The sequence below is a fragment of the Cavia porcellus genome, unplaced genomic scaffold (assembly GCF_034190915.1).
Source record: "Cavia porcellus strain 051 isolate PalLab524CR breed Dunkin Hartley unplaced genomic scaffold, mCavPor4.1 scaffold_28, whole genome shotgun sequence".
Lineage (NCBI taxonomy): Eukaryota > Metazoa > Chordata > Mammalia > Rodentia > Caviidae > Cavia > Cavia porcellus.
The window spans coordinates 4,616,301-4,640,495 of NW_026947511.1; the positions used below are offsets into that span (position 1 = coordinate 4,616,301).

The following is a 24,195-nucleotide window of genomic DNA, read 5'->3' on the forward strand; positions in this document are numbered from 1 at the left end:
TCACATCAGTCAAATGAGAAGGATGAACCAGAAGCCTTAAGCCCCTGCAAGCTCTTAGGTAAATCCCCATGGGGACAGTCCTCCTAAATACACTGTTTTGATAGAGTATCTTTCCCCCAGTGAGATAACAGACGCCCAGAAAGAATGAACATGACAATTATTGTGGCTGATGACTGTAATTATCTTGTTACAGGAGAAGTCCCCACACCCAAACTCTTACCAGGCCATTGTTGTCCTGAGGCTGGAGCTCTAAGCCTCGAACAATGTAAATCCTAACCGTGCATTCCTGTGGGACGCTGTCAGGTAATTCCCGAAACTGCCTGGGAGGAGCCGGCAGGCTGGGGTCATCCGACAGCGGGTAGATTCGAAAAGAACCCTAAGAGAAGACATACTGGTGACTCACAGGGACCTGGGCACTGACAGAGGCTTCTGAGCAGTGCCTTCTTCACCCAGGGCACTGGGACAGCTGTGGGGTTGAAGGGCTGAGCCACAAAGGGCTGCCTTTTGGGAAAGAAGAAACTACATTTGTCTTTGCAAGTTTGCAATAAGGAAAGTGAAATAATCATAAGGTAATTATTTGAGAGATCACAAGAGGAAAGGAAGGGCAGGGAAGACCAGGAAATCAAGCAGCAGCTTGGCAGGAGTTGGAGGTGATTCTGGGCAGCATGCAGGGAGGTGGTGGCCAGAAGAGGTGAAATGTTTCACATACTTTGGGGAGCAGAAAAAACCCAGTGACTGACCAATGGTGGTTTCCCTTCTCCAGGATCACTCTGCTACACACCATCCCACTCCCAGGAAGTCTCCATTCAGTCTTCAGCTGAAAGGGGCCACCTCTTCCAGGACACCTCCCTGGCCACCTTGGGAGCGGTTGAGTCCTGCCTGTCTCCCTCCATCCCCACATGTACCCCTAGTATGGCACTGACCTCCACACTGAAATGAGCTGTCTACTGTCTATATCCTCCCCTAGACTGTGGGCCTCCTCAGGTGGGACTTTAGGTCTTGTTCATCAGCCCCTTACAGGGTTTAACACAGGGCTGTGCATCTGGCAGGGACATGAGAAATGTGCTTGGAGTGAATGTACCAGCTAGCCCACTGGAGAGATGAAATGAGTTATGATATGATAGTAGTTTTACATCTTGAAACCAGCTCAAGTACAGGGGAAGCACTGCGATTGGAATCAGAGCCTGAGGGTCTTAGTTTGGGCCATCTTCATTTAAGGAAGCATCATGAGGGAAACAACTACTATGTGCTTGGGATCATAGACTAAAGGAATTCTGTGTGCACAAGGATGTTAGCTTAGCTGAAATCTCGTGCTTTCGGTAACTGCTGCAATGAGAAAGATTTGGGACACTGTGTTATGGCTTGATTCGGGATGTCCCCCAAAAGCCTCATGCATCATGGGGACAGGCTTCTAGAGTTTGTGATTGATTCACGGTCCAGCGCTGAGATTGTGTGTGTGAATGCTACACCTACCCTAGGGTGGGTAGCCTACATATAATATAAGGGACAGAGAGAGTCTTCTCTCCTGCTTCTCCTTTTTTTTCTCTTGTTGCTTTTGCTGTCTTCTGCCATTATCAACTGTTGTTCCTCTGCCACGCCACTTTGCCTTGGAGCCAGCAGATTATGGACTGAAACAACCACACACTGTGAGCTAAATAAACCTTTCCTCCTTAACTTTGGGTATCTGGTATTTTATCTCAGCAATGAGAGAAAAGTGACGAAGACACACTGTATAGGATATAATTCCCTGTCCGCGATTGGCAAAGGATTAGGAAGAGGCAGTATATTTGCCCTGGCTTTGCCAAGTGTGACTGGAGGGAGTGGCGGCCATAAACACCAAGGCAAAGTGAAAGGTATTTTCAAAGTGCCATGAAGCCAGACCTTTGGGAGCCCTGAGCAGAGTGACTCATGCTGCCCGAAGCAATCAGAGAACTCTCGACAAAGAGTGTGACATTTGAGCTGGCACTTATAGTGAGCAGGACTTTGTTAGACCTGAAGAAGGCAGGAAGAGCTTCCAGGGAAGGAAGAAGAGCCTGTCCCGAGGCCCTGAGCTGTGAGAGGACAAGGTATGTTTCGGCTTGGGAGAGGTTCTCATGGGAAGAGGGTGGGGCACGTGAAGGAGGGGAGGGGAGGGATACACTACGTGTGAGAGGCCAGCTCTGCTTTTGGAAGGAGTTGAGACTTGATCCTAAACCCAAGCAATGTTTAAGCCATCAAGACTCAGGATCAGATTTGTTTACGTGGGGGATGAACTGGTTGGGAGGAGACACAGGCCAAGGATGACTGGGTAGGAAATTGTCACAGTGATTCTGCTGAGAGCCTGGGGGCAGTGGGCCATGGAGAAGGAACTCAGTACGGGAAAAGTTTGAATGTGTAGGGTTCACAAGCGGGGAGAAAGGGATGTCAAGAATCACTTCGAGCAGTCTGGCTCCTCATTGCCTTTTCCTGCTTAGCAGCTTCTGTTTCTTTCAGAGGTTGGAAGACATGGCTCTGTCCAGGTCAACTGGATTTTAAGCAAGTTGAACCCTTGCATTTTACATACCTTAAACTCTCCTACCACAGATGGATCTTCATTCTCTTCTGATTTTCCTCGGTACAATTTGAAGGTATCTGAGAAGTCTGTCAGGCCTTCAAAGTCAGCAACATCCTCAAGTTCACAATCATATATCTAGAAACCATCAACAAGTTCTTAATTTCTTATTAAAATGCAGGTAGAGTTCAAAATCCAAAGGACTGACAATACCAAATGGGCATGAGGACACAGATGTAGCAGCCAAACTCTGCTAGTACTGGCAGGACTGCAGAATGTTACAGGGAGAAGCTGATGGAGTTAAGTATCTACCTCTCCTAGTACCCAGAAATTCCATTCCTAGATACTTACTGAGGATAACTGAAAATATGTCCCTGTGATACAAAAGTATCCTTAGCAGCTTCATCATTAGAACAGATAAATTGTGGCACACTCACAGAATGAAATATTACCCAGTAATGAAAACGGAAAATCACTGACATGAAGAATTACAAGGATGCAACATGGGGTTAAAAAAGGCAAATCCATACAGAATGCTGTGTGAGTACATTTATATGGAGACAAAAATCCAAACAAGTAAGAAGAATCTATGACATTAGAAATCAGATCAGGCAGGGAGGTGTACACCTCTAACCCCAGCTGAGGCAGGATTGCAAATTCAAGGGAGCCTGGGAAATTTGGAGAGGCTCTGTCTCAAAATACAAATCATGAATAAATATAAATAATAATGAATGTATGCATGGAGCTGGCGATATAGTTTAGCATTTTCTGAATTCAGTTCCCAGTAGTGAAGCAAAGAAAATCAGATCAGCTGCCCTTGGAAAGGTGAGAGTTACGGGGAGCTGGCAGGAAAGGAGCACAGAGGCACTGCTTTCCGTGGTGGAGGGAACGCTCTTTGGCTTGGGTGGTGGCTTAATGAATAAAACCTATTTTATGGCAGGTAAAAACCTCCATAAAGAATGGGAAGAGGAGGAAAGATGACTGAAGAGTAATGAAAGGAAGGGAAGAGAAGGAAGGAGGGAGAAAGAAAGGAGGGAGAGAGGAAGAAAGGAGATGAATGGATGCAGGGAGAGAGGAGGGGTGGTGTGAGAGTGACCCGCCCGCGTAGTGCAATCTGTTTTCTTTCTTTGAATGCTGGTGTTTCTTAAGCTACAGTAGGATATTATGATAATCATACATAAGGATGTAGGTCGTGGGGGCTGCGGATTTAGCTCAGCGGCATAAGTGCCTGCTTGGCGAGTGCAAGGTTTGCGAGTTCGATCCCCCGGTACCACACACACACACACACACACACACACAATAAATAAATAAATAAAAATAAGATAAAAATAAAAAATGTTTTTCTGCTTTGAAGGGAAAATTATTTGAATACTTGTTTTTTCATTTAAAAATTTTCTCCTGTAAATTTCTAGTATTTACTTCTCCTTGAAGCTACTGAAAAACTGAAGAATTGCAGAACCCAGGACATTAGAAGCATAATCAGAGAGAATTATACCTGCCTATCTCAAGAACTTGTCTTGCTGGACACATGTATGGAATTAACTTTACAGCTAGCAAAACCCATCCCTTTTAGTCAACAGAAAGAAGCATGTTGATATCTAGTGTTCTGCAAAGAACATCATAACTTCACGATCTCCCTGAGTTAAACCGGATAATTGTTGGCTTAATTAGTGTGGTGCCAACCCAGTCCCAAATCCCCTGCCAGATGGCCCCAAGTCCAAAGTGGCAGTCAAACAACCATAACTCAACACTGTCCTTCAACCCTGGAAACTTGGCAAAGCCAAGTTTGTTGAAATAGGGCCTTCCAGGAGTGCTGAAGGTACACCTGACCTCCCCCTGCCCCCAACTGTACCCATCACGGGGTATTTTGATTTTCTTAGCTCAGCCTGCGGTCAATTTTAATAGGTGTTGCTTTCCCCACCCACAACAGCATAGGTCCAGATACCTTGAGTTTGGAATAGCCTTTCTGAATGTATTGTCCACATTTTTCATGTTCTCCTGATGAAGCATAAAATTTACTCCACCAGTCAACAACTTCTTCCTCCTATAGACATGTCAAAATGAAAACAATTTTAGCCTTAAACTGGATTTCCAATTTACACAGCAAACCTTCTATGTAATAGGAGAGAGACGTAGGTACTTCCATTCCTACTATCAATGAGATTATATCTCTTTATTTACCCACACCATGGACTAAACATTCACAGTTGTTCTGCTTAGAAGATGGAGAAGGAATGATCGTATCTTAGTCAAAGAAATGTGTTTGACTTTAATGTCTATAATTATGTTAGATGATTTTCTTATGTGTACACACAGTCTATTAATTTTCCTGGCTTTTTTTATCATATTGAGTTATAACTCTCAACAGAATTTTTAAAAAGTAAAATTTACATATACAAATTAATTAAAACGAAACTTCCAATATGTTTTCTGCTAGCTCCTTTGCTTACCCTTTTAGCCAATATTATAATACAAAACTCATTAAGCTAAGAGTTGAAACTCCAGTTCCAATTTAAATTCCATCTTTATTATAAGCCATATCTTTTTTGGGAGGGGTACTGGGAATCAAACTTAGGACCTTGTACTTGCCAAGCAGGTGCTGTGCCACTGAGCTACATCCCGGACCGAAGCCATACTCTTATGTTAAAAAGCACACTAGTTTGGGTTAGTTGTTCAACCTCTCTGAACATCCATGTCTTCATCCATTGAAAGGAATAATAAAACCTATCTCTGTCTACCTCAGAGAGTTGGTTTGGAAACCAATAAGATCATTAAGAGAAAGAGCATGGGAAAGGTTGAAGTTCAAAACAAGTGTGAGGATGTGCAATGGTTCATCTGGCTAGAGCTTTCAATGATCCGAACAGCCCTATGTGCACGCATGCCATAGGTTTGCCACCACTGCACCAATGGCTGCCACCTATCCTTGCATATTCTGACTCAATCAGTCTGGGCTGGGACCTGCCCAGTAAGTTCTCCAAGTTCCTCAGGTGATGACAATGTGTGGCCAGGGTTGAGAACCTCTAGTTTACATAGGAAGTTCTTGGCCAGGTTGAAGGCACACTATAAAGTCACTTACGGAACATTTTCAAGTTACAGAAACCCTCTTACTCAGATTTCTAAAAGGAATAGTTCTTCATCCTATCGGATTAATACTGATTTTAACCTGCCTTGGAAATTGTGATGTTGCCAAAAGTACAAGTATTACCTGTAATTTAGCTCTCTATTCGATCTTGGAGTGAGAAACAAGGAACTTAAAAGGATTATTCCTTATTCACATGTATGTACACATTCACTTAAGTATACACATAGGTGTATGTTAACTTACAGGTATATGAGTATTTGTACATATGTTATCATGCACACATACTTATGCATGAGTTACGCACAGTTCCAAAGAGTTCCTTCCCTTTAGTGCATCAGCATTCCTCCCCCAGACTTAGAAAAACACTTATTTATATATCACTTATAGGCAAGAAATACACGCCTCTTAAATGCTGTATGTGTAATACCTACCTTTTCTGTCAGCTGCACGTGTACACGTGTGACCAGGAAGAGAACATACCACACGATCACACAGGCATGAGGTTAAGACCCCGTGAACATTAAAAAAAGAGGAGAAATTATTTTTCAGATATATTTTATATTATCAGTATTTTCATGGATTAATTTATATTAGTCAAGATGATCTCATCATTGAACACACCCTTTTTATTCTCTGAAATATGTAAGCATTTTCTCTGAAAACATGTAAGAGACTTACCCACAACACTCACATGAAAGGCTTAGAGGCGTCACCTAGGTGGTGTGTCATTAGTGGTTGGGATAGACTCACGGTTGCTAACTCAGTGGTCGGTCAGGAGGGTTATGTGGAGCTGCTCATCTTCCTTCCTGAAACCTTTCACCTAAGCTGGATCACCAGCTGTACCCGATTCTCAACCCTTCCAAAACTGTCACCCAATGTTATCAGGTAGGTACCTAGAGCTCCCCTCCTCTATGTTATAGCACCGAATAAATGCTCATTTACCAAAATTCTTCTCCTGCAAGGACGCTGAGTTTCTCTTTGGCCAAATCCTTCTATCTGAACTTTTCCATAGTACATCTGTGCCATCTCAGGGCATCTCCAGAAGTGAGCGAAGGGACAGCTAGGATGTTAGGGCTTGAATTTTTTCTTCATACCCACTGGAACATTAACCAAGCTCATCCTTGGAGCAATTTAAAGAAATTCTCAGACCCCCTTTTGGAAACCCTAAGTTCGAGGTCACTTCTAGGGCAAGGAGAGAGTGTCACCTCCCGCGGACCCCTCAAACAGGTGCTGCAGGAGAGGCCCGCGCTTCCTCAGTGTCTCGGACTGAGCGCTGCTAACAGAGGCAGAGAGACAGGCAGATGCGCCAATTCTTTCTGTTACATTCATTCCGAAGAAGGATCCAAAGCCAAACCATCACAGCTCAACTGAGATTTTGGAGAGAGGAATTTTTTTAAAAATCAAAAGTACTTTCACATTCTCAGTGGTTTCTGACTTTAGATACCAAACTTAGTCTGTTTGTTCACATCTATTTTCAGCTATATGAAACTGCTTCCAAGAAAAGAACACTTCATGCTTCCAAAAGCACTTTTAGGAGAAGTTGCTGGTTTTAAAAGTTAGAGTTAGTGTGGGAGAATTCACTTGTGCCCACTTGTTCATCGTTTTGCAAGGAAAAAGAATTGAAGCAATTGATGTGACTTGCTTTTCTAATCATGAACTTGCTATGGGAGTCAAATTGTTAAATGGAACAAAAGATTCTTCCTTTAGGTTCAAAACCATTTATTTGTTTAAAAGTCACTTTTCACTCCAAAATCTACTAGTAGAAAAGATCTGAAAGAAGAATTCATGTAGACCACTGTCCCCGGCCCCAGGCAGGTCACACACTTTCTTATCATACATACATGCACTGTCCTTGGAGAAGCCATCCTGCTGAGTGCTGTTGACACACTGCTTAAGCACTGGAATTGGAAGGTAGTCGTTGAGATGGCCATGTAAGGATGCCTGTGTTGTCTGGCTAGCACTTGCTTAATTTGTCCCAGATACTTATTTCTCACTTCCCTCATGGTAGCACTGAGCCCATTTGTTAAGAGCCCATGTCATAAGTTTCTGAAGCATGATGCTGTCACCTAGCGACACAGCCTCCAGCTCCCAGCAATAGCAGTTAGTTTTGACCCCTTGCCTCAGCTGAGCCAGCAACAAGGCCTACATTGAGTTAGTGATCATTTATGCACATTACATATGCAGTATATGTAATAAGGAGATCAGCAAACTTGTCACTGGCTTTTCCAAAGCTTAATATTCCTCATTGGACTTTGCAGAGTTGTACTGTGTTCACTGTGATAACGAGTGGACTCAAGGTTTTTCAATCGGGCTTCTTATTAATATGGTGTACTTCAATTCTATGTGAGAACAAGTTGATTAAAATTATTTAATCGTGTGCTGGAAATACCTGGCATTACCATCATCCCTGAACCTGTCAGCTTTCCAGGTTGAAGTCTCTGGTGCAGACCGACTGTTTTATAAGGCATTCCACAGCAGCCTCATTGTCTGTTAACTGCTGTTAAGAAATGAGTGACAATACTGGTCCAGATGATGGGTTTATTTTTCTGCTGATTCTCCAGGACTATCGAGAACTTCCTGCTGCTGAGTACATAGAGGGCATGTGATAAGAACTGACTGGCAGTGGCAGTGGCCAAGCGGGAGGGCGGTCACCGCACAGAACCTGACACTGCCTTTTAGAGTAATGAAAGTCTACATAAAGAAGCTTAAGTGTACCGTACTTGTCTTCTCCCGAGGCCACTGATGTCTTACTGAGACTAACTGTGGCTGTTTACACAGTAGAAAACAGTCGTTTTACCGTATGGATGGAGAATTTGATATTGTCATTTGTGGTCATATAGAGTTTCCAGATAGGAGAATCAAACACGTTGCTCCACAGCGCGGACTATAAAGCCCATGTGTAACATGATCTAATTTTTAATGAGTTTAATGCAGTGGGAAGGAAATGGATTCTTTTTAAGGCACTGTTTTTGGACCTAACATATTAAAGTGCAATCATGTGCATTTTTTGGCCAGTTTGCACATTAGAACATGCTGTGAAAGTTTATCTTAAATGCCAAAAGAAACAGAGTATTTGGTGTTTTCCTTTTGCTGGGATGAGACACCCCTCTCTTCATGCCCCTTTCCTTCTTGTAGAAATGACTTGAATAGTTTTAAAATAGGGTCCTGAGTGAATATTTGTGTCCACTCCTTCACTTCAAAACCACAGCATATATAAAACCCTGGGATGTTCCGTGTGCTGACAAGTAGGACCATTAAAAATCGTGACATCTTTGCTGCGTGCAGGGAAGAAAATCTAGCATGGCTCTGCATCCCTGTTCTGAAGTTTTAGAGCTGTAAATTTCCTCCTGAAAATTTTCTTCCCAACAAATAACACCACTTGGACTGTCAGCACCAGTAGCTGTCCGACTTGCACATACATATTGGAATCACTTCTGTGTGTGAAAATAGATTGATGTCTGGACCGATCTGCCTCTTGGTAGCTGGGAATAAACCCTGAGTATGGATAAGACTTCCACTGTCCTAGACGACTAGTTAGCTAGGACTCAGGGACTCTAGAATATACAATGTCATTGTAACCACTAATGAGTGAAAGATTTAAATTCTTGTCCCAGTCTTCAAAATCTGGTTTAATATCTATTTATTTTGATTGTTTGGTTGAATTTACCAAATGCTTAGACATCTAGAAGACAAAACTGATGACATCCATTGATGTTTTGAAGCTTACCTTGGAAGCCAGTAACGGTTTGGTGTCTTCTACTTCGATAACAACATCCCGGCAGGGGGACACAGACATAAGGGAGGCTGTAAGGCAAAGAATGTCATAATCTGAGATAGTTAGGAAAATAAAATGGAGATCATTCCACTCCATATCCAAGTTGAACATATAGGGTGGATTGTAAAGTTCATGACTGGGTGACACCCCTGAATGTAGAAAATAATCCAACCACTTGTTCCCTTGCCCAAAATATAATAAGGCTGTAGACATTTTCAAGGGGGCTACATGGCCCATTTTTTTTGTTTTAGACTATTAATACAATGTCTATACATAAGAAGTCCTGAAAGTGAGTCACGTCGATTATGTCAATATATGTCTTTATAGGATGCAAGAGAGGGGAAGAAGCTGAGAAACCTACAAATAAAGGAGCCTCCTGTTCTTAGGATTTGTTCTCAGGAAAAAAAAATATAAAGAAATAGAGAGGACAGGAGGTGGGAAGTGAATGGACAATGGGTGAAGGGGAGAAGACAGAAGAGGCAGGGAGCAGAGTGGACGGCTGCATATTTTGCACCTGGAGCTGCAGTGACCTGTCCGCTCTTGTCTTCTCGGTGTATGGAGAAGGAGAAGGCACAACCCTTAGTTTTATGCATAACTCCCCTGATATTTCTGACTCATGATTTTGGGGTTAGAGAAGAGGCCCAGAAAATGCCTCTCCTGAGCTCATCAGGTTGGGTCAGCTGAATGAACTGTTAAAGGCTCAACCCAGGATGGGGCAGGATGACAGTACAACCGCCTTTTAATGAAGAAGGCACCAGGAAGCCAGAAACGTACCGGGAGGCTGGAACCTGAGCAGAGTAAATTCTGCTAAACCAAAAGAACTTTCTGTTTAACTCAGCTGGGAAATTGACACTTTTTTCCTGTATGATATTTAGAATATCATGAAGGAAGAGGGGACACTTCTTTAGTTACCAACCATGTGTCAGGCATTGGGTTAAGCACTTTACTTACATGATCTCATAAGGAGGCTCCTCGATAATCCTTTACAATATGAGCTATTATCTCCATTGAACAACAAGATTTAACAACAAGCTGAGGCTAAGAGAAAGCAAGTCATTTGCTTCAGTTTAAACAATTAGTAGTAATTGAAAGGAAATAAGGTGCCTTGGTGTATCACCTTATTAAAACACAATGTGTTTTAATCATCACACCAGAGCTCAGAGAACAGCAAATGCTCAATTAATGCTGGAGAAGTGTTTAGAGGGTATCAAGGACACAGAGGAGACTGATATTTATTGATCATCTATGATATACAGTTGCTTAGTAGGTAGTTTTACACCCTACGAGCAGACCTATACGCAGTTGCTATGCTTCCAAGCCATGTTTGCCTGCAGTTCCAGAGAGCTGCAACAACAGAGCAAGAGATGCAGACGGGCAGGGATGCCCGAACACCACTGCATGCACGTTCCCCTCCTCGTTACATTCTGCTCTCCATTTCTGTTCTGTTTCCTTTACTGTGTTCCTGTAAACAAAACTAACACAAGGAGTGGCATTCTGTGTTTCCAGCATTAGGCCAGAGATTTAATTTTCAACTTTTACCCTACCCCTGGTTCTAAGAAAGTACCAGGACTTCCTCTTCTGGGCTTCCCTAAAGTCTTGCATGTTCTGCACCTTAATGATACAGCGTCACTAATCAGGAGGCCTCTGCCTTGGACCTTTCCCTCGTCCTGACCAACAGAGGCAAACAAGTCCACACAAGCCATTCGGAGGCCAGAATTTGTAGCTTCCTAATGCTTTCTCATGTTTGGACCAGGAAACTTTCTCCTGTGAAAATTACAGGGATAATGTTTTCTTTCCATTTCCAGCAAGGCAGAGTATCTGGGGAATTGTACATAAAAACAGGGCTTGTGCCTTCTCCTTTTCCGTACTTTCTGAGAACAAGAGCTGGACTGGTCACTGCAGCTCCTGGCCCCAAACAGGCAGCCATCCTCTCTGCTTTCCCTTACTTCTTCTCCATATGAAATAAAAATAATTCCTGCACTTATAGTAATTCTTGCTGTCATAAAAATGACTATTTTAGGCACCATTAGTTCAGCCCTTTCAATTTTTTTAAGGCAGGCTCTCACTATGTAGTTGGTGCAGGCTGGCCTTGAACTCACTTAGGTAGCCCAGGTTGGCTTTGAATTCACAGCAATCCTCCAACCTCAGCCTCCTGAGTGCGAGACTACAGACATGCCCCATCATATCTGGTAGTACAAAATGTTTTGTGTGTGATACTTTTAAAATAAACACATATAGGGTTTTGCTCAAATAGGACTAGAATTTTTTCTCCTTTTATGCATGAGGGAAGCATCCTACAGGGCAGCTGAAGAACTGTAAAGCCGCTGAGTTTCAGAGGTCTGTAAAATCAAGACCAAACCTTATGGAAGCTTAAATAGGACTGCATCATGGCACAGCTTCTCAACAGATGTCTGCTCCAGTCTTGAAGCTGGCTGAACAGGGTATCATGGTCCTTCATCAGGTCTAACCCTATGAAGCCAGGAATCTTGGGATCTTGTGCACTGGAGTGACTGGCCCTCATCCCCTAACATATTGCATGGCAAGCTAAAAATCAGAAACTACTTAAGTAGTAGAAAAATGCTATATGATTACATTATTTATTATGGAAATTTAAAGTATTAAGCTCCTTTTCTATCATTTACATAATTAATTGTTTTGAAGCTTTTCCTGTATGGACAAAAATGAACTATCTCTTAAATTACATTACAACATTGCTGTTACGCATTAACGAGGCAGGTCACAGATGGAAAGTAATTTAAGATAAAAATCTCATCTTCTTTCAGGGCTCATGGAGGGGGTGGTTCCTGCTGCTTCTTAAAAGGCAAACAGGAAAGTTCATGAAGCACTTGACATTTCCTCAAATAACACGTTCACCTAGAAGCAGGACATTTCAGAAGAAAATTGCTCGGATGTTGCTCCCTCTACCCCCAACCCAGCAAGGATTCCAGCCTTGGCCCACCACTCACTGGCTGCATTTCCTTAGGAAAGTCACTCAACCCCCTGTAAATCAGGCCGGTGTGGCTCGTCTCTGTAGAAGCCAGATGATGAGTACTAAACCTTCAGAGGCTGTGTAAATATTACATCAAATCATGCATGAAAAACCCAAAAATGTTATTTATAGATTTGTGTTTTACCTTTTAGCTGTGGCACAATGTCCTCCTTGCCTGCATAAGGGTCACAGCGAAAGCGGTCCAGGTGGTCAATGGTGCACTGGCCAACAACAGGCTTACGCCCAAACTGCCTGTGGTCGATGACCTTGATCACCAGGGGAGGCATGTACAGTTCCTCCTTAGGCAAGAACTGAGGTATAAAGAAGGGGGTCATTTCTCTTAACAGGACCAGACAAAGACAATGTTTCTGATAATGTTCTCCAAGGGACCAATTCAGAATCTGTTCCCTGGGAGCTTGTAATAAGCAGTCCAGTAACTTACACGGTAGGCAAGAGGCTGAGTGCCACAATCATTAGATCTCGACTAGGCTGCTCAGATCAAGTTCTGGATCTGTCACCATGAACTGCATGACAGGAACTTTTCCAAGCCCTCTGTGTCCCAGTTATTTCATCAATAATGGCAGAGTTGTGGAATACTGGTGAGAGGCCCAGAACACTACCTGATCCACACAGGGTGCTCTGTAAGTACCATGATGTGGAACAGGTACTGTTTACTGCAGACCTGCATTTCCTCTGCACACTCTGCCTCTCCCAAGGGGACCTGCAGAAGGCTAGCAAGCCCAGAGCTTTGACAGTCTGCTAGCCAAGTCCTGAGCAGGATTTAGAAATAGTCAAAACAAAATTAAACCTCCACGAAAAAGAACTGTGGCTGGGAGTCTATTAGCCATAGAATTTCAGTACCAAAATAGGATAGTCAAGTTTTCCTTCACGGCTCCTGTAATTTGGGGACCTTAACAGGCTGCCTGTTCAGAGAGTCACAGGCTGGAATGGGAGCCTGTTTGTGGCTTAGTGAAATTTGTATTGCTGGCTTCGCATGAAAATGGAAGCTGGGGTTCACTCAGTGGCCTTCCTCATCTCTGCAGACAGAAACTAGATTCCACTCTAGAAGTGGAAAAGTAGAGGAGGGTTGGGAAGTGGTCAAGGATGCATGAAGTGGCTCTGCGGCAGCCCACTAGGGGTGCTGAGCTTCTGGCTTTGAGCACTCTTAAAGCTCTCATCTGCACACTACAGGGGAGGAATGCGGCCTTAGGAGCCGGAGGGCCTTGAGTCCAAACTCTGGCCACTCGCTTGTCAGCTATGTTCCCCTGTGCACATTAGTTTGCCTCTTTCTTTCTCCGAAGAGACAGTAAGAAGGTGGAAATGTGCACGCTGCAGAATTAAGATGAAATGTCCTGGACGAATGCACCGGCATTGAGAAGGCTGCAGCTGGAACTGAACGAGGCCCCTGCAGCTCGGAAGGGGAAGCCCAGCACTCAGTGGAGTGTGACCTAGGCCCCCCACCCCCCAGGCCCTGGTCTCAGTTTCCTCATCTGTAAAGTGTGAGGTTAAACCACACGGTCCTAGGGTTCAAGCGCAGTGTGTTGGAGACCTCCAGGACAGGAAAACGATAGGTGGGGAAAGGAAAGGAAGGGAAGGTTCTAAGCCACAACTTTAATTTAAAGAAATGCCCTAGTTTACCTCTTTCATATAGGAAAGTAAAGTGAAAAAGGTTTTTTTTTTTTTTTTTTCGTCTTGTAAAGCTTAGGTTTTATCTGCTTTAACAATAGAAAGACTGCTGACTTCTTTTTGTCCTAAGTATTATGGGGTGTTTGGTGGAGGACCATGAACCCTATCCAATGTTTCATACTTCCAATAATTGGGGATAACTTCAGTGGAACAAGGGGGCCACTGTAGCAGGGACAGTCGTGGGCTCTTAGGGCTGTGGCTCACCACGCTCTGTGGCTCCCTCCACCTCTGCCCCTTCCCCCAGAGAGCCGGGCCCTATCTCGTGGGCCCCGGCCCACGTGCTTCGGGAGTATGACTAGGCATTAAGATTCTGCCCTCAGCAGGCTGACCAGGGGCTTCTAGCAGTAGCTGAAATGATGGAAAGTTTACTAGAGAAATACGTATTACTCAGAGATACTTCTGTATCACTGGAGGAGTTTGAGAAGTCATCACTACCGTGTAAGAATCTGGCAGGATAGGGGCTTAAGGAGCCAAGTATCAGGCAAAGTTCTCTAGTTGTCAGATTTTGGAAATAAATAAATTCTCTCCTTGTGTGGGCTACGTATTCATGATTCAAATGGAGTTCAGCTACTCAGCACACATAGACTATTACAGGCAGGATACTGTACCACTTTCATGAAGAGAACAGAACTTGGAAAGTTGGGCGTCTTCTTCAGGTTTTTGATCACCACTGATTCTACTCTTTCCCCTCCACACTCCACAACAAGACTGGGGGATGTGACAGAAGCCATCTGGTAGTTTTTCATATTCCTTAAGCCCCAAGCTAGAATCTAGGAAAATTAAAGAGAGGAAAGGAAACACAACGTATTAAAAATACTATTCAAAAGGAAAAATCCTACAGTCACTGGCAAAGTCTTTACGACCAATTGGTGCAGATTTGCTTAAAACGCTGGTGAAGGTTATGCTAGAATCCTGTAGGTCATACAGAGAAAGTGGTTTTCCCCGCTTCCTTCTACCTGAACCACTAAGAAAGAAGAGCTGTTAAGACCGTAGAAACCACATACTGGCTGTGCCATGTATCGCCAGGTGAGTGTTAGCCAGTTAGTTAACTTTCCCTGTGTCATCTACAAACAGGACTGAGGGTGCCGTCTATCACAGGATTACTCTGAAGATCAAGCGTTAACTTCTTACCACAGCGTCTGACAGGCGAGTATCCAAAAGTGACAGCTATCTGCCTCAGTCCTTAAGAACCTCTAGCAAGACACTTGGAGAACAGAAATCTTGGAGCAACAGCTGCAAGGAGACGCTGTGAAAGCAGGCCTGTGCCACCAGAGTCGCTCCGTCAGCTTGCATCTGTCACCCCAGATACCTAGGGTGTCGCCTCTGCCCACCCCTCCCTTCCCTGCCTACCACCACTTCCCTCTCAGGGCCCTCTCTGCACACCTACACACACACACACACACACACACACACACACACGCACACACACACACACACAGGCACTATCTTTTAGGCCATCTTCTCTCTCTCAGCTCTCTAGTTGACTGGAAAAGCTCAGAAATCGGCTGGCTCGCAGTAAGCGAGGTTTTAGATCCTCCAGAGATATGAGATGCTGGAATTCACTTCTGCTTATTGCTCCAACACATCTTCTATTTCCACGAATATTTCAAGTTTCGGGACAGATTCCATAGGAAGTTACAGATAGCATGAAAACAGGCAGCAGGACGTCTTTCTCTAAGGGAAAGACTCTTATTCTGTGGCCGCATCCATTTAACTTAATCAGTGAAACACAGAGATCAGGATACCTCAATAGCTGTGAGTTGAACCACTGGCCTGATTCCCTGAGGGACCATGTACAGGTTTGGTGCTCTCTGAGAGGGAAGAATGGGAAGGTTGGATCCATCCTGCAAAGCAAACATAGAATGTCAAATGCCTTCCTTTTCAAGGAACGTGTGCCTAGGGTTATTAACAATTTTTCAACCCGCTGAAAGCATAATTATATGCATGAAAATGCAGCAATGTACCTTGTCCCTCAGAATGAGCTCTGCAGTCACAAGGACATCCCCACAGGGTTTATCTCCATTCATGACTGGGTGCCAGAGAAGCTTGGGTGTGATGTCCATTTCTGAGTTTAGTTTCACCAGAGGAGAACAGATGCTTCGTCCTAAAAATTCATCTTTACCCTATAAAAAAAAATAATCCTCAAATCTCCAAACAAACTTTGCTTTGAAACTTTCTTTATCATCCCCCAAATCATCTTAGAAATTCCCAACTACCTACCACTTGGTCATTGTCGAAAAGTTCTATGATAACTTTGGGTGGGTTCTGTAGAATAGTTTGGGGTTCCCCATAGATTTCAATTTCATCAAATATAATTGTTTGGTCCCACGTGGGGTTCAGGGTGGAGTGGATGATCTCAGTGGTTTTGCTTCGATGGAGGAAAGAGACATGAGCATATGGATCTGTGGAGAAAGAACAGAATGGAGCTGTGGTGAAAGTTAGCTTCCCAGAGTCCTGCATTTCATCTGAATACTTTTCCTCTGGATACAGCCATCGTGGACTCTCATCATCCACCTGGAGAAGGGTTTTACAGACCAGGGTGTGGAAGAGGCAGGTGACATGGTGCCGCAGGAGCACCTGAAGTGAGGCAGGGGATTCTCGCTCGAGAGTGCGCACCCGCCGCGGCTGACTGGACACCTGATCTGTCATCTCATGATGAGAATGCAGCTCTCCGGAAGTATCACCTGCTTCCTAACATGCAGAGAATGAGATGAACACAAAGACTGTGATGGGCTTAGGATGAGCCTATCATCTGTGCTGTGGTTGACAAATGCTGCCTTCACTGTTTCTACTATCCTGGTCATCTGTTTACCCAGCAAGTATTTACTGAGTGCCAGGTCTGAAGAGCACAGTAGGAAACAAGGAAGGCTCAGATACTTAGTGTTTGTTATTTGTGATAGTAGAAAATTTCCCCAAAACTTCTCTGTACTAGAGAACAGAGTGAAAGAAATCTTATATGCTAAGAAGTAATCCATGTGTTTCTACATGATAAATAATTATCCCAAACTTTCTTCAGTTGTTTGGGGGGGGGTTTGCTTTATTTGAGCTACAGCAAGCCAGTATTTAAGGCATGCTGGTGAATGCTTGCAGTCTCAGCCATCTGGGAGGCTGAGACACGAGGATCACTTCAGTTCAGGAGTTTGAGACTATGCTACACAACCCCCATCTCAATACATACATACACACATACACATATACACATAATGTCTATCCCGAAGCTTTTACATATGTAAAGTAGCGCTTAGGTTTTAACATTTCAGGTAGCTATAATATGAAAGGAATACAGTAACTGCTGTTCTTTGCTTATGCCTGATGATATAACTCAAACTGCAAGAAATATACTTAGAGTATTACTAAATTTTAGTAAAAAATTTGGAAGAATTTTGACTTTCAATGGTGGAGTGCCCTCTGGTGGAGGATATTTGAAAATGTTTCCTTTTTTTTTTTTTTTTTTTCCAGTGCCATCTCATTTTGGAGATACATATTTCAGAACAGAGATAACCCTGAATCCGGTATAATTTGTAGGAGGAAACCATTCACAAATACTGGTTAACGTTAGTGCTTGGGACATCCTTTATATAACTGAAGCTAGTACCCTGAAGTGTCAGGGAAATGCTTTAAGAGCTGTTTCATAGAAGGTCCAGGGAAGTTCTGGTTGTTTTCAAGGCCAAAAGTGGAATATCCCTAGATACCCTGAAACAGCCTGAATTAACCAGGTTTCCACAGGCAAAAACACAAATCCCAGGTAGGCAGGTGTCCCTCAGCCTTCCCCATTCCCCGCCCATGACCTTCTCAGAAGCCCTCCAAAGACAACACAGCCATCTGGGTGTCAGTGTGAAGACCGCAAAGCTTTGTGGTTTTATGGGGCTGAGAATGAGGGGACAAGCAGCTGAGGAGGGAAAAGTGTACTCCAAGCTACTCAGAGTCCAGCATATGGGAAGATCTGTGAACTTGTGATCTTTTTGTTGTCTTGAGAGAGCTGCCAAAGACGTAAAAAAATAACAATATATCAATCTACCCAGGCCCAGGAATAAGAACCAAATCACGCATAATTAGAGACAGAAACTCTTCTTGGTACTATTATTTACTTGATGATAATTTAAGGGCCATGTGTCTTCTATGTATTTTTAGAACCCAGCAACAGTGCTAGAAGCATTTAATAATTCTTTAGCTAGCAACTAAGCAGTTTACTTCAAATACATAAACTAGTTTCAACATGAAAAAAGTGGTTGTTGTTAGAAATGACAAGAAAGAATCCACTTAGTGGAAAGAAGGGTCAAGCTAGCCACATAATAGCGTACAGCACGGGAATTTTCCCCTTTACCTGAAAAGCTATCCTTGTCTAGAGCTGTGAGGTTTCTGGCTTGGTAGATGTAACAGCGCAAATGATAGATGTAGACTCCTGCAAAGAACAAGGAGAGGTTTCATGCAAGAAACATAATACTGTATCCTGATATTTCTCTGGATATTTAGGAAGAATATATGCCCCAGATATAACAGAGAATCCATATACAGTGGTACCACAGTTCATGAATGCTTTTATTTGCAAACAATTTGGTTTGCAAACAGAAGCAGTTGACAAAGTTTGATTTTTTGTTTACAAATTCTGCACTGGGTGACAAACACAACCATCTTTTCCAAAATCATAGAACAAATTAAATTTGTGAACAGTGGTATCACTGTAAGAGTAATGCTGTATCCTCCCAAAGTTGTTTAATTCTTGTAAAATGCAACTTAAAGGTAGTTCTCCCTTATCCATAGTCTTCTTGCTACAGTTTCAACTGCTGTCTGAAAATATGAAATGGGATATTCTAGAAACAAATAATTTACAAGCTTTAAGTTGCATGTCATTCTAAGTAGCATGCGATTCTAAGCAGCGTTAAGAAATCTTGGACCATTCTGTTCCATCCCCCGTGATGTGACTCAACCTTTTGTCCAGTGTATCCATACTATATATGCTACCCACTCAGTCACTTTGTAGCTACTCACTTATCAGATTGATTGACATGGTGTCAGTACTTCAGTGCTTGTGAAAAGGTAATTCTTATTCTACTTAATAATGGTTCCAAGTGCAACAGTAGTGGTACTGGCAATTTTATGACATTCAATGCATTGTTATAATTGTTCTACATTTTATTATTGTTATCAACTTCTTGCTGAACTTACTTTATAAATTAAACTTTAACCTAGGTACATAGGTATAAACAAAAAGTATATATAGAGAGCTTGGTATTATTTTCAATTTCAATCATTTACTAAAAGTCTGGACTACATCTTCCACAGATAAGGGGGGGGGATTATGAGGTTTTTTTGTTTGCTTGTTTTTTAAAAATACTATAGTAAGCTCAGTACAAAGTGTGACAACCAGAGAATATTATTCCCATTGTAAAATACAAGGATTTAGGGTACTATTTGTCACATGGACCTTTAAAATGAGACTAGGTCACCAGCAGTTAGAGAAATAGGGCAGTCTACAGTACCAAACCTGGAGTACAGCTATCTGCTAACCAGTTCTTTGACATTTCAAAACCTTTCCACTGCTTCTCTTTATTAGTGTATCATTGCACACACCGCTTTTTCACTCACACACATACACATAAATTGAGAGATCGGGCAAATTGTGAATGAACACAGATTCTGGAAACCCTGGCTGCTTGTACTTAAATCTTGTCTTTAGTGTTTACAAACCCTAATACACTGAGAAAAGTTACTGAATGCCTTTGTGCCTTGATTCCCTCGTCTGTAAAGTGGAATCAATTACAGCACCTACCTTAAAGGGTGGTTATGAGGATTAAATGAGTTGCTTGTATGTACAGTACCTGATACATGTTAAGATCTATGTGAGTATTTGCTGTTATTATTATTGTTTTTGAGGAGTATTGTTTTTTAGTATTTCTGAAATTCCTGAAAATATCATAAAATCCATAGAGTTAAACTCTGATTAAACAGTCTTTGGAGCTTACCGGATAGAATGAGTATGTACTCATGTGTTAAATAGATTCCATTAAAATCAATGACTTAATCATCTTTTACCCCAAATATGGTACAGTTTTATAAACTGTATTTACAAATCTTCACCGAGTTATGAAATGAAAAGTCATGTTCATATGAGGAGTTCTTTACTGTATTTGGGGACTCAAAGGGTTCCCTTAGCATAAAAGTCATGGAAGTTAAATTCACAAAGACACACTCAAACTCACTGCTGAAGCTGCAGGAGACGATGGGAGTGTTGGCCCCGAACACGGTGGTGGCGCTGTGTTTCTGCGTCTCCGGGCTCTTCTCCTCCGCGTCCTCAGAAGTGTCTGCACCCTACAGCGGGCCAGACACAGCACCCAAGCAAACAGGCCAGGAGGTAAGAAGCACAAACAAATGGAGCGGTGGCTTTTAAGAGACAGTTTGTAACCCAACCACCCATTTTTCAAGATGAGCAAGGCCAGTCACAGAGCTGGAGAGCAGCAGAGGGAGGCAGAAGCCAACCCTTCTGCTCAAGGCCAAGTCTACCAGATCCTGCTGCTGAAAGAAAAGGAAAATATAAAGATACAAATAAAAAGATGGAAAGGGTGGACGGAGAAAGCAGGGCAACGGAAGAGTACGGCCAAGTGTGGAAATGCGAAAGCTGCCCGCCGACGGCTTGGCTTGGCTTGGTTTGGTGTCTAGAGACAGGGTCTCACTATGTAGTTCAGGCTGATCGTGAGCTCACTGTGCAGCCCGGGCTGGCCTGGACCTTGCAGCTTCTCAGCCTCCCTCCTACTAAGGTTACGGCCGTGTGCCGCTGCGCCAGCCACATGGTTTTAGGTCACGCGTGGTCGTGCGCTCATCCTCTCCCTCCTCCACAGCCTGCGTCTCCCTGCCCCAGCTCCTTCCCTGTGCTTCTGTCTGGACGCTTCTCTAGGTTTGTGAGTCATCCTTCTGCTCTCCTCTCTCACATCTCTACACTCGGCTCTCCCAGTCTGCTGAACGGTTGCAGTTTCCACGGGCTGATCAAGGAACCTGTGCCGGGAATGCTGACACCTGAAACCTAAGTGCTCGGATGGACTTGCTTGGAAAAATACTGGGGACAATGGGTGTGCCCGCAGGAGTAGTTCTTGGCTCTATTCATACGGAATGTTCTATGCATCTTACAAGAATTGTTAAATACCTAGGATGGATACGTTTGCTCAACCTGTTTATAATCTTGTAGCACTGGGGTTACAAGGATCTCCACGGAATGGGCAGTTTTGCATCCAACATGTGTTTTCTCCAAATCAATATTATTTCCTCTTTGGCTTCTGATTACTTACAAGGGCACCTTCTAGTTTAAAGATGGCAGCTGCACCATGTGTCTCTGAAGGAGCCATTTTTCTTCTCCAGCGTCTACGGCGAAAAGTGTCAGAACTACGCTGTTGCCAGTGAAATTTCCAGCCAATTAAAGAAGCATATTCCCATCCCTCACGGTCTTCAAATTCTTCCATGGCCTAAAACAGAGGTAAAACTTTTAGTGGTAATAATTTCTTTATATTGAAAAAACAGGTTACGGGGTCCATCAACAAATAATATAGCAAGACAAATCTATCCTGTGCCAAAAACTACGCTGGGAACAAGAGACACAGCAAAAACAAAATGGGAGGCTCCCTGCCTTTGCAGAGCTAGTGGGCTGTGGAAGCACAGAACTCCTCAGTTGGTGGGAGATGGATCCTAGGCGGGGCGTCTCATTCGGGGTAAGGATGGGATGACGTGAGGAGACTTGCTCGGATTGCTTTGTTTTCTCATTTATTACCATTGTGATATACCTGAAAAGCATTATTTCTACTTTATATATGGAATCAAAGATTATACCTCCGCCTGAGGGATGAAATGTCTTGCTTAAGCTAATGCCTGCCAAACTGATCATTGGGAGACAGTCACAGGCCTCTGGGAACTTCTCATCCATCAGGCAGGGAGCGTAAGCACTCACTCATTTTTATCAGCTCATTCATTGTACTATCCTCTTTCTGGAAGTATGTTCCTGAGTTAGCAAGAAGTTGCACAGACAATCATGTCTCTGTTTTTACTTCTACTGAATTAAAAACAAAATAAAACAAAACACATCTCATAGCAACTATTGGAGTTAGGCCTTTAGAGCACTTGACACAATTGCTGTTTGGAATTAACCAACCAAATCCAAACAGCAGCCCTGTCACTTGTTCTAGAATACATCCATCTCATCTGTGAGCTCTATCTGTCAGAAATTACAGGCTGCACATAACGCATATGCTACAGCTGACACTGTAGCCCAGAAACCATGTCACTCACTAAATCTCTGGATATTCCGTTAGCACTTATTATTCCGTTTGAAGTCTTGAAATACATTAATTAGATAAATATTACTCTCATTTTAAAGCAAGACAGAAAGCATACCCAGGATTTGAATCTTTCAGTATCTCTTTTGAAGTTCCAAGATACTGCCTCTAATATATTACCTCCCAGAACAGTTTCAGTGATCTCTTACCTCTTCTATAGTGGTTCTAACATTTAACCTGCCTCAGAATCACAAGGAGGCTTTGTTGAAATATGCACCGCCACGCCATCCCCAGAATTTCTAAATGAGTAGGACTGGGATAAAGAAACGTTTCTCACAAGTCCTCAGGTGACGGTCACAGCGGTGGTGGCAGTGTGTAGACTTCGAGAACCTCTGAGAACATGATTAAACACTTGACCTGCAACAGTCTGCAGAAATATCTCTGTAAGTGGAACTCTGCTCCTCTTACCCTTGCGGTGCTTGAAGGAGTTTGCGTTAAATCTTTCTTGCGTTTCCGGACCAGCCTTCGCCGGCGATGAGTGTGATACATTTTCTCTGCTGGGACCCAGGATTTGGGCTTATTATCTGGAGGGATGGTAATTCCGTACTCCCAACCTGGAACAGGATTTGTGAAAAAAGATGCATTTGCCAGACCAGTAAATACTTTCTAGAAAAAATTTAGTCTGAATTTTATGTACTGTATCATGACTGTTACAGGTTATCCCTTATTTGAAAGCCACTCTAAATCTAAAGCTGTTTGAATGCCATTATGTCACAAGTGGAAAATTCCACACCTGACCTCATGCCATTAGGGGCTCTAAAATGTAGGGGCTCTAAAAACGCAGCATAAAATTACTTCTGAGTTATAGGCACGAGGTATATATTAAACCTAAATAAATTTTGTGTTTAGATATCTCCAAGGTAGTTCATTACCTATATATTAAATATTCCAACATTCCAAAATTGAACACACACCGGTCCCAAGCACTTGTTATACTTTAGCCAAACTAAATACAGCTTCACTCCCTAGATCCCTCCTCCAAAAGCTTTTTTGTGACAGTGAGTAAGAGGATGGTATGTACTCACGGGCCATGTTCAGTTCCAAAACCACCAAAACTGGTACTTTTCTAAATAAATTTGCCTATGGCTCAATTTCCCCATTACAGAAGTAAAACATACCTTTTTATAGGATTACTTTAAAATAAAATAATGGATGAAAAACACTAGGGCATGCTTAGCACATAGTTACTGCTCAATCAGTGGTATTATTATTATTATTATTAGGTACCTGGGATCAAACTCATGACCTCGCGCTTGGCAGGCAGGCGCTTATGCCACTGAGCTAAATGCCAGGCCCAGTGGTATTATTATAAGACCTGGTGTGTGCTTCGAGGTTGATTTGAAATCTTCTGCATCAGTACTGGTCTTTTCTATGCACTATTCCCTCATAAGGAAAGAAAAGTCAGATTTTCTCTTTGACAGCTCCAAATACTATAAACATTTCACTTTAGATTACTATTCATAGACAAGGATAAATACCATTACTAACAGGAACTATGTCAGTAATCTACATTATTGTTAAATAGGATTTTACAGGTATTTACAGTTCTCCTTTTTGAGCTAGAAAGTGATGTTCCCAGGGAGATTATGGAGTGTGATGATGACAGAGAAGCTAGCTCCCTCCTAAATTCTCATTTTGGATCCCCAAACATCTCAAAGCCCAAATAGTTGGTCCCATATACCTGCTATTTTCCACTCTTAATATCCCCAAAGAGAACCTGTCCCAGCACTTACTTATGCTTTAGACTGTACATTTGAATAGTCTTGGGTGACAACCTCTGACTCATAGATCAGCTGTCATAGATCTTTCTTCCCA

The 24,195-nt window shown here is 42.8% G+C and overlaps 1 protein-coding gene across 3 annotated transcripts in view; it reads right to left on the minus strand.

The window, feature by feature from the left end:
• Myof (myoferlin) overlaps positions 1-24,195 on the minus strand; it is a 133,686-nt gene that overhangs the window by 21,183 nt on the left and 88,308 nt on the right. For all 3 annotated transcript variants that reach the window (XM_063239372.1, XM_063239371.1, XM_063239370.1), the window contains 14 exons: positions 22,789-22,934; positions 21,343-21,516; positions 20,263-20,371; positions 18,387-18,464; positions 16,283-16,464; positions 16,027-16,185; positions 15,808-15,906; positions 14,671-14,832; positions 12,522-12,687; positions 9,340-9,416; positions 6,044-6,055; positions 4,476-4,574; positions 2,543-2,668; positions 221-376 (listed from right to left, as the gene is read on the minus strand). In XM_063239372.1, coding sequence (XP_063095442.1) covers positions 221-376; positions 2,543-2,668; positions 4,476-4,574; positions 6,044-6,055; positions 9,340-9,416; positions 12,522-12,687; positions 14,671-14,832; positions 15,808-15,906; positions 16,027-16,185; positions 16,283-16,464; positions 18,387-18,464; positions 20,263-20,371; positions 21,343-21,516; positions 22,789-22,934 — 1,745 coding nt within the window. The remainder of the gene's footprint in view (positions 1-220; positions 377-2,542; positions 2,669-4,475; positions 4,575-6,043; positions 6,056-9,339; positions 9,417-12,521; positions 12,688-14,670; positions 14,833-15,807; positions 15,907-16,026; positions 16,186-16,282; positions 16,465-18,386; positions 18,465-20,262; positions 20,372-21,342; positions 21,517-22,788; positions 22,935-24,195) is intronic.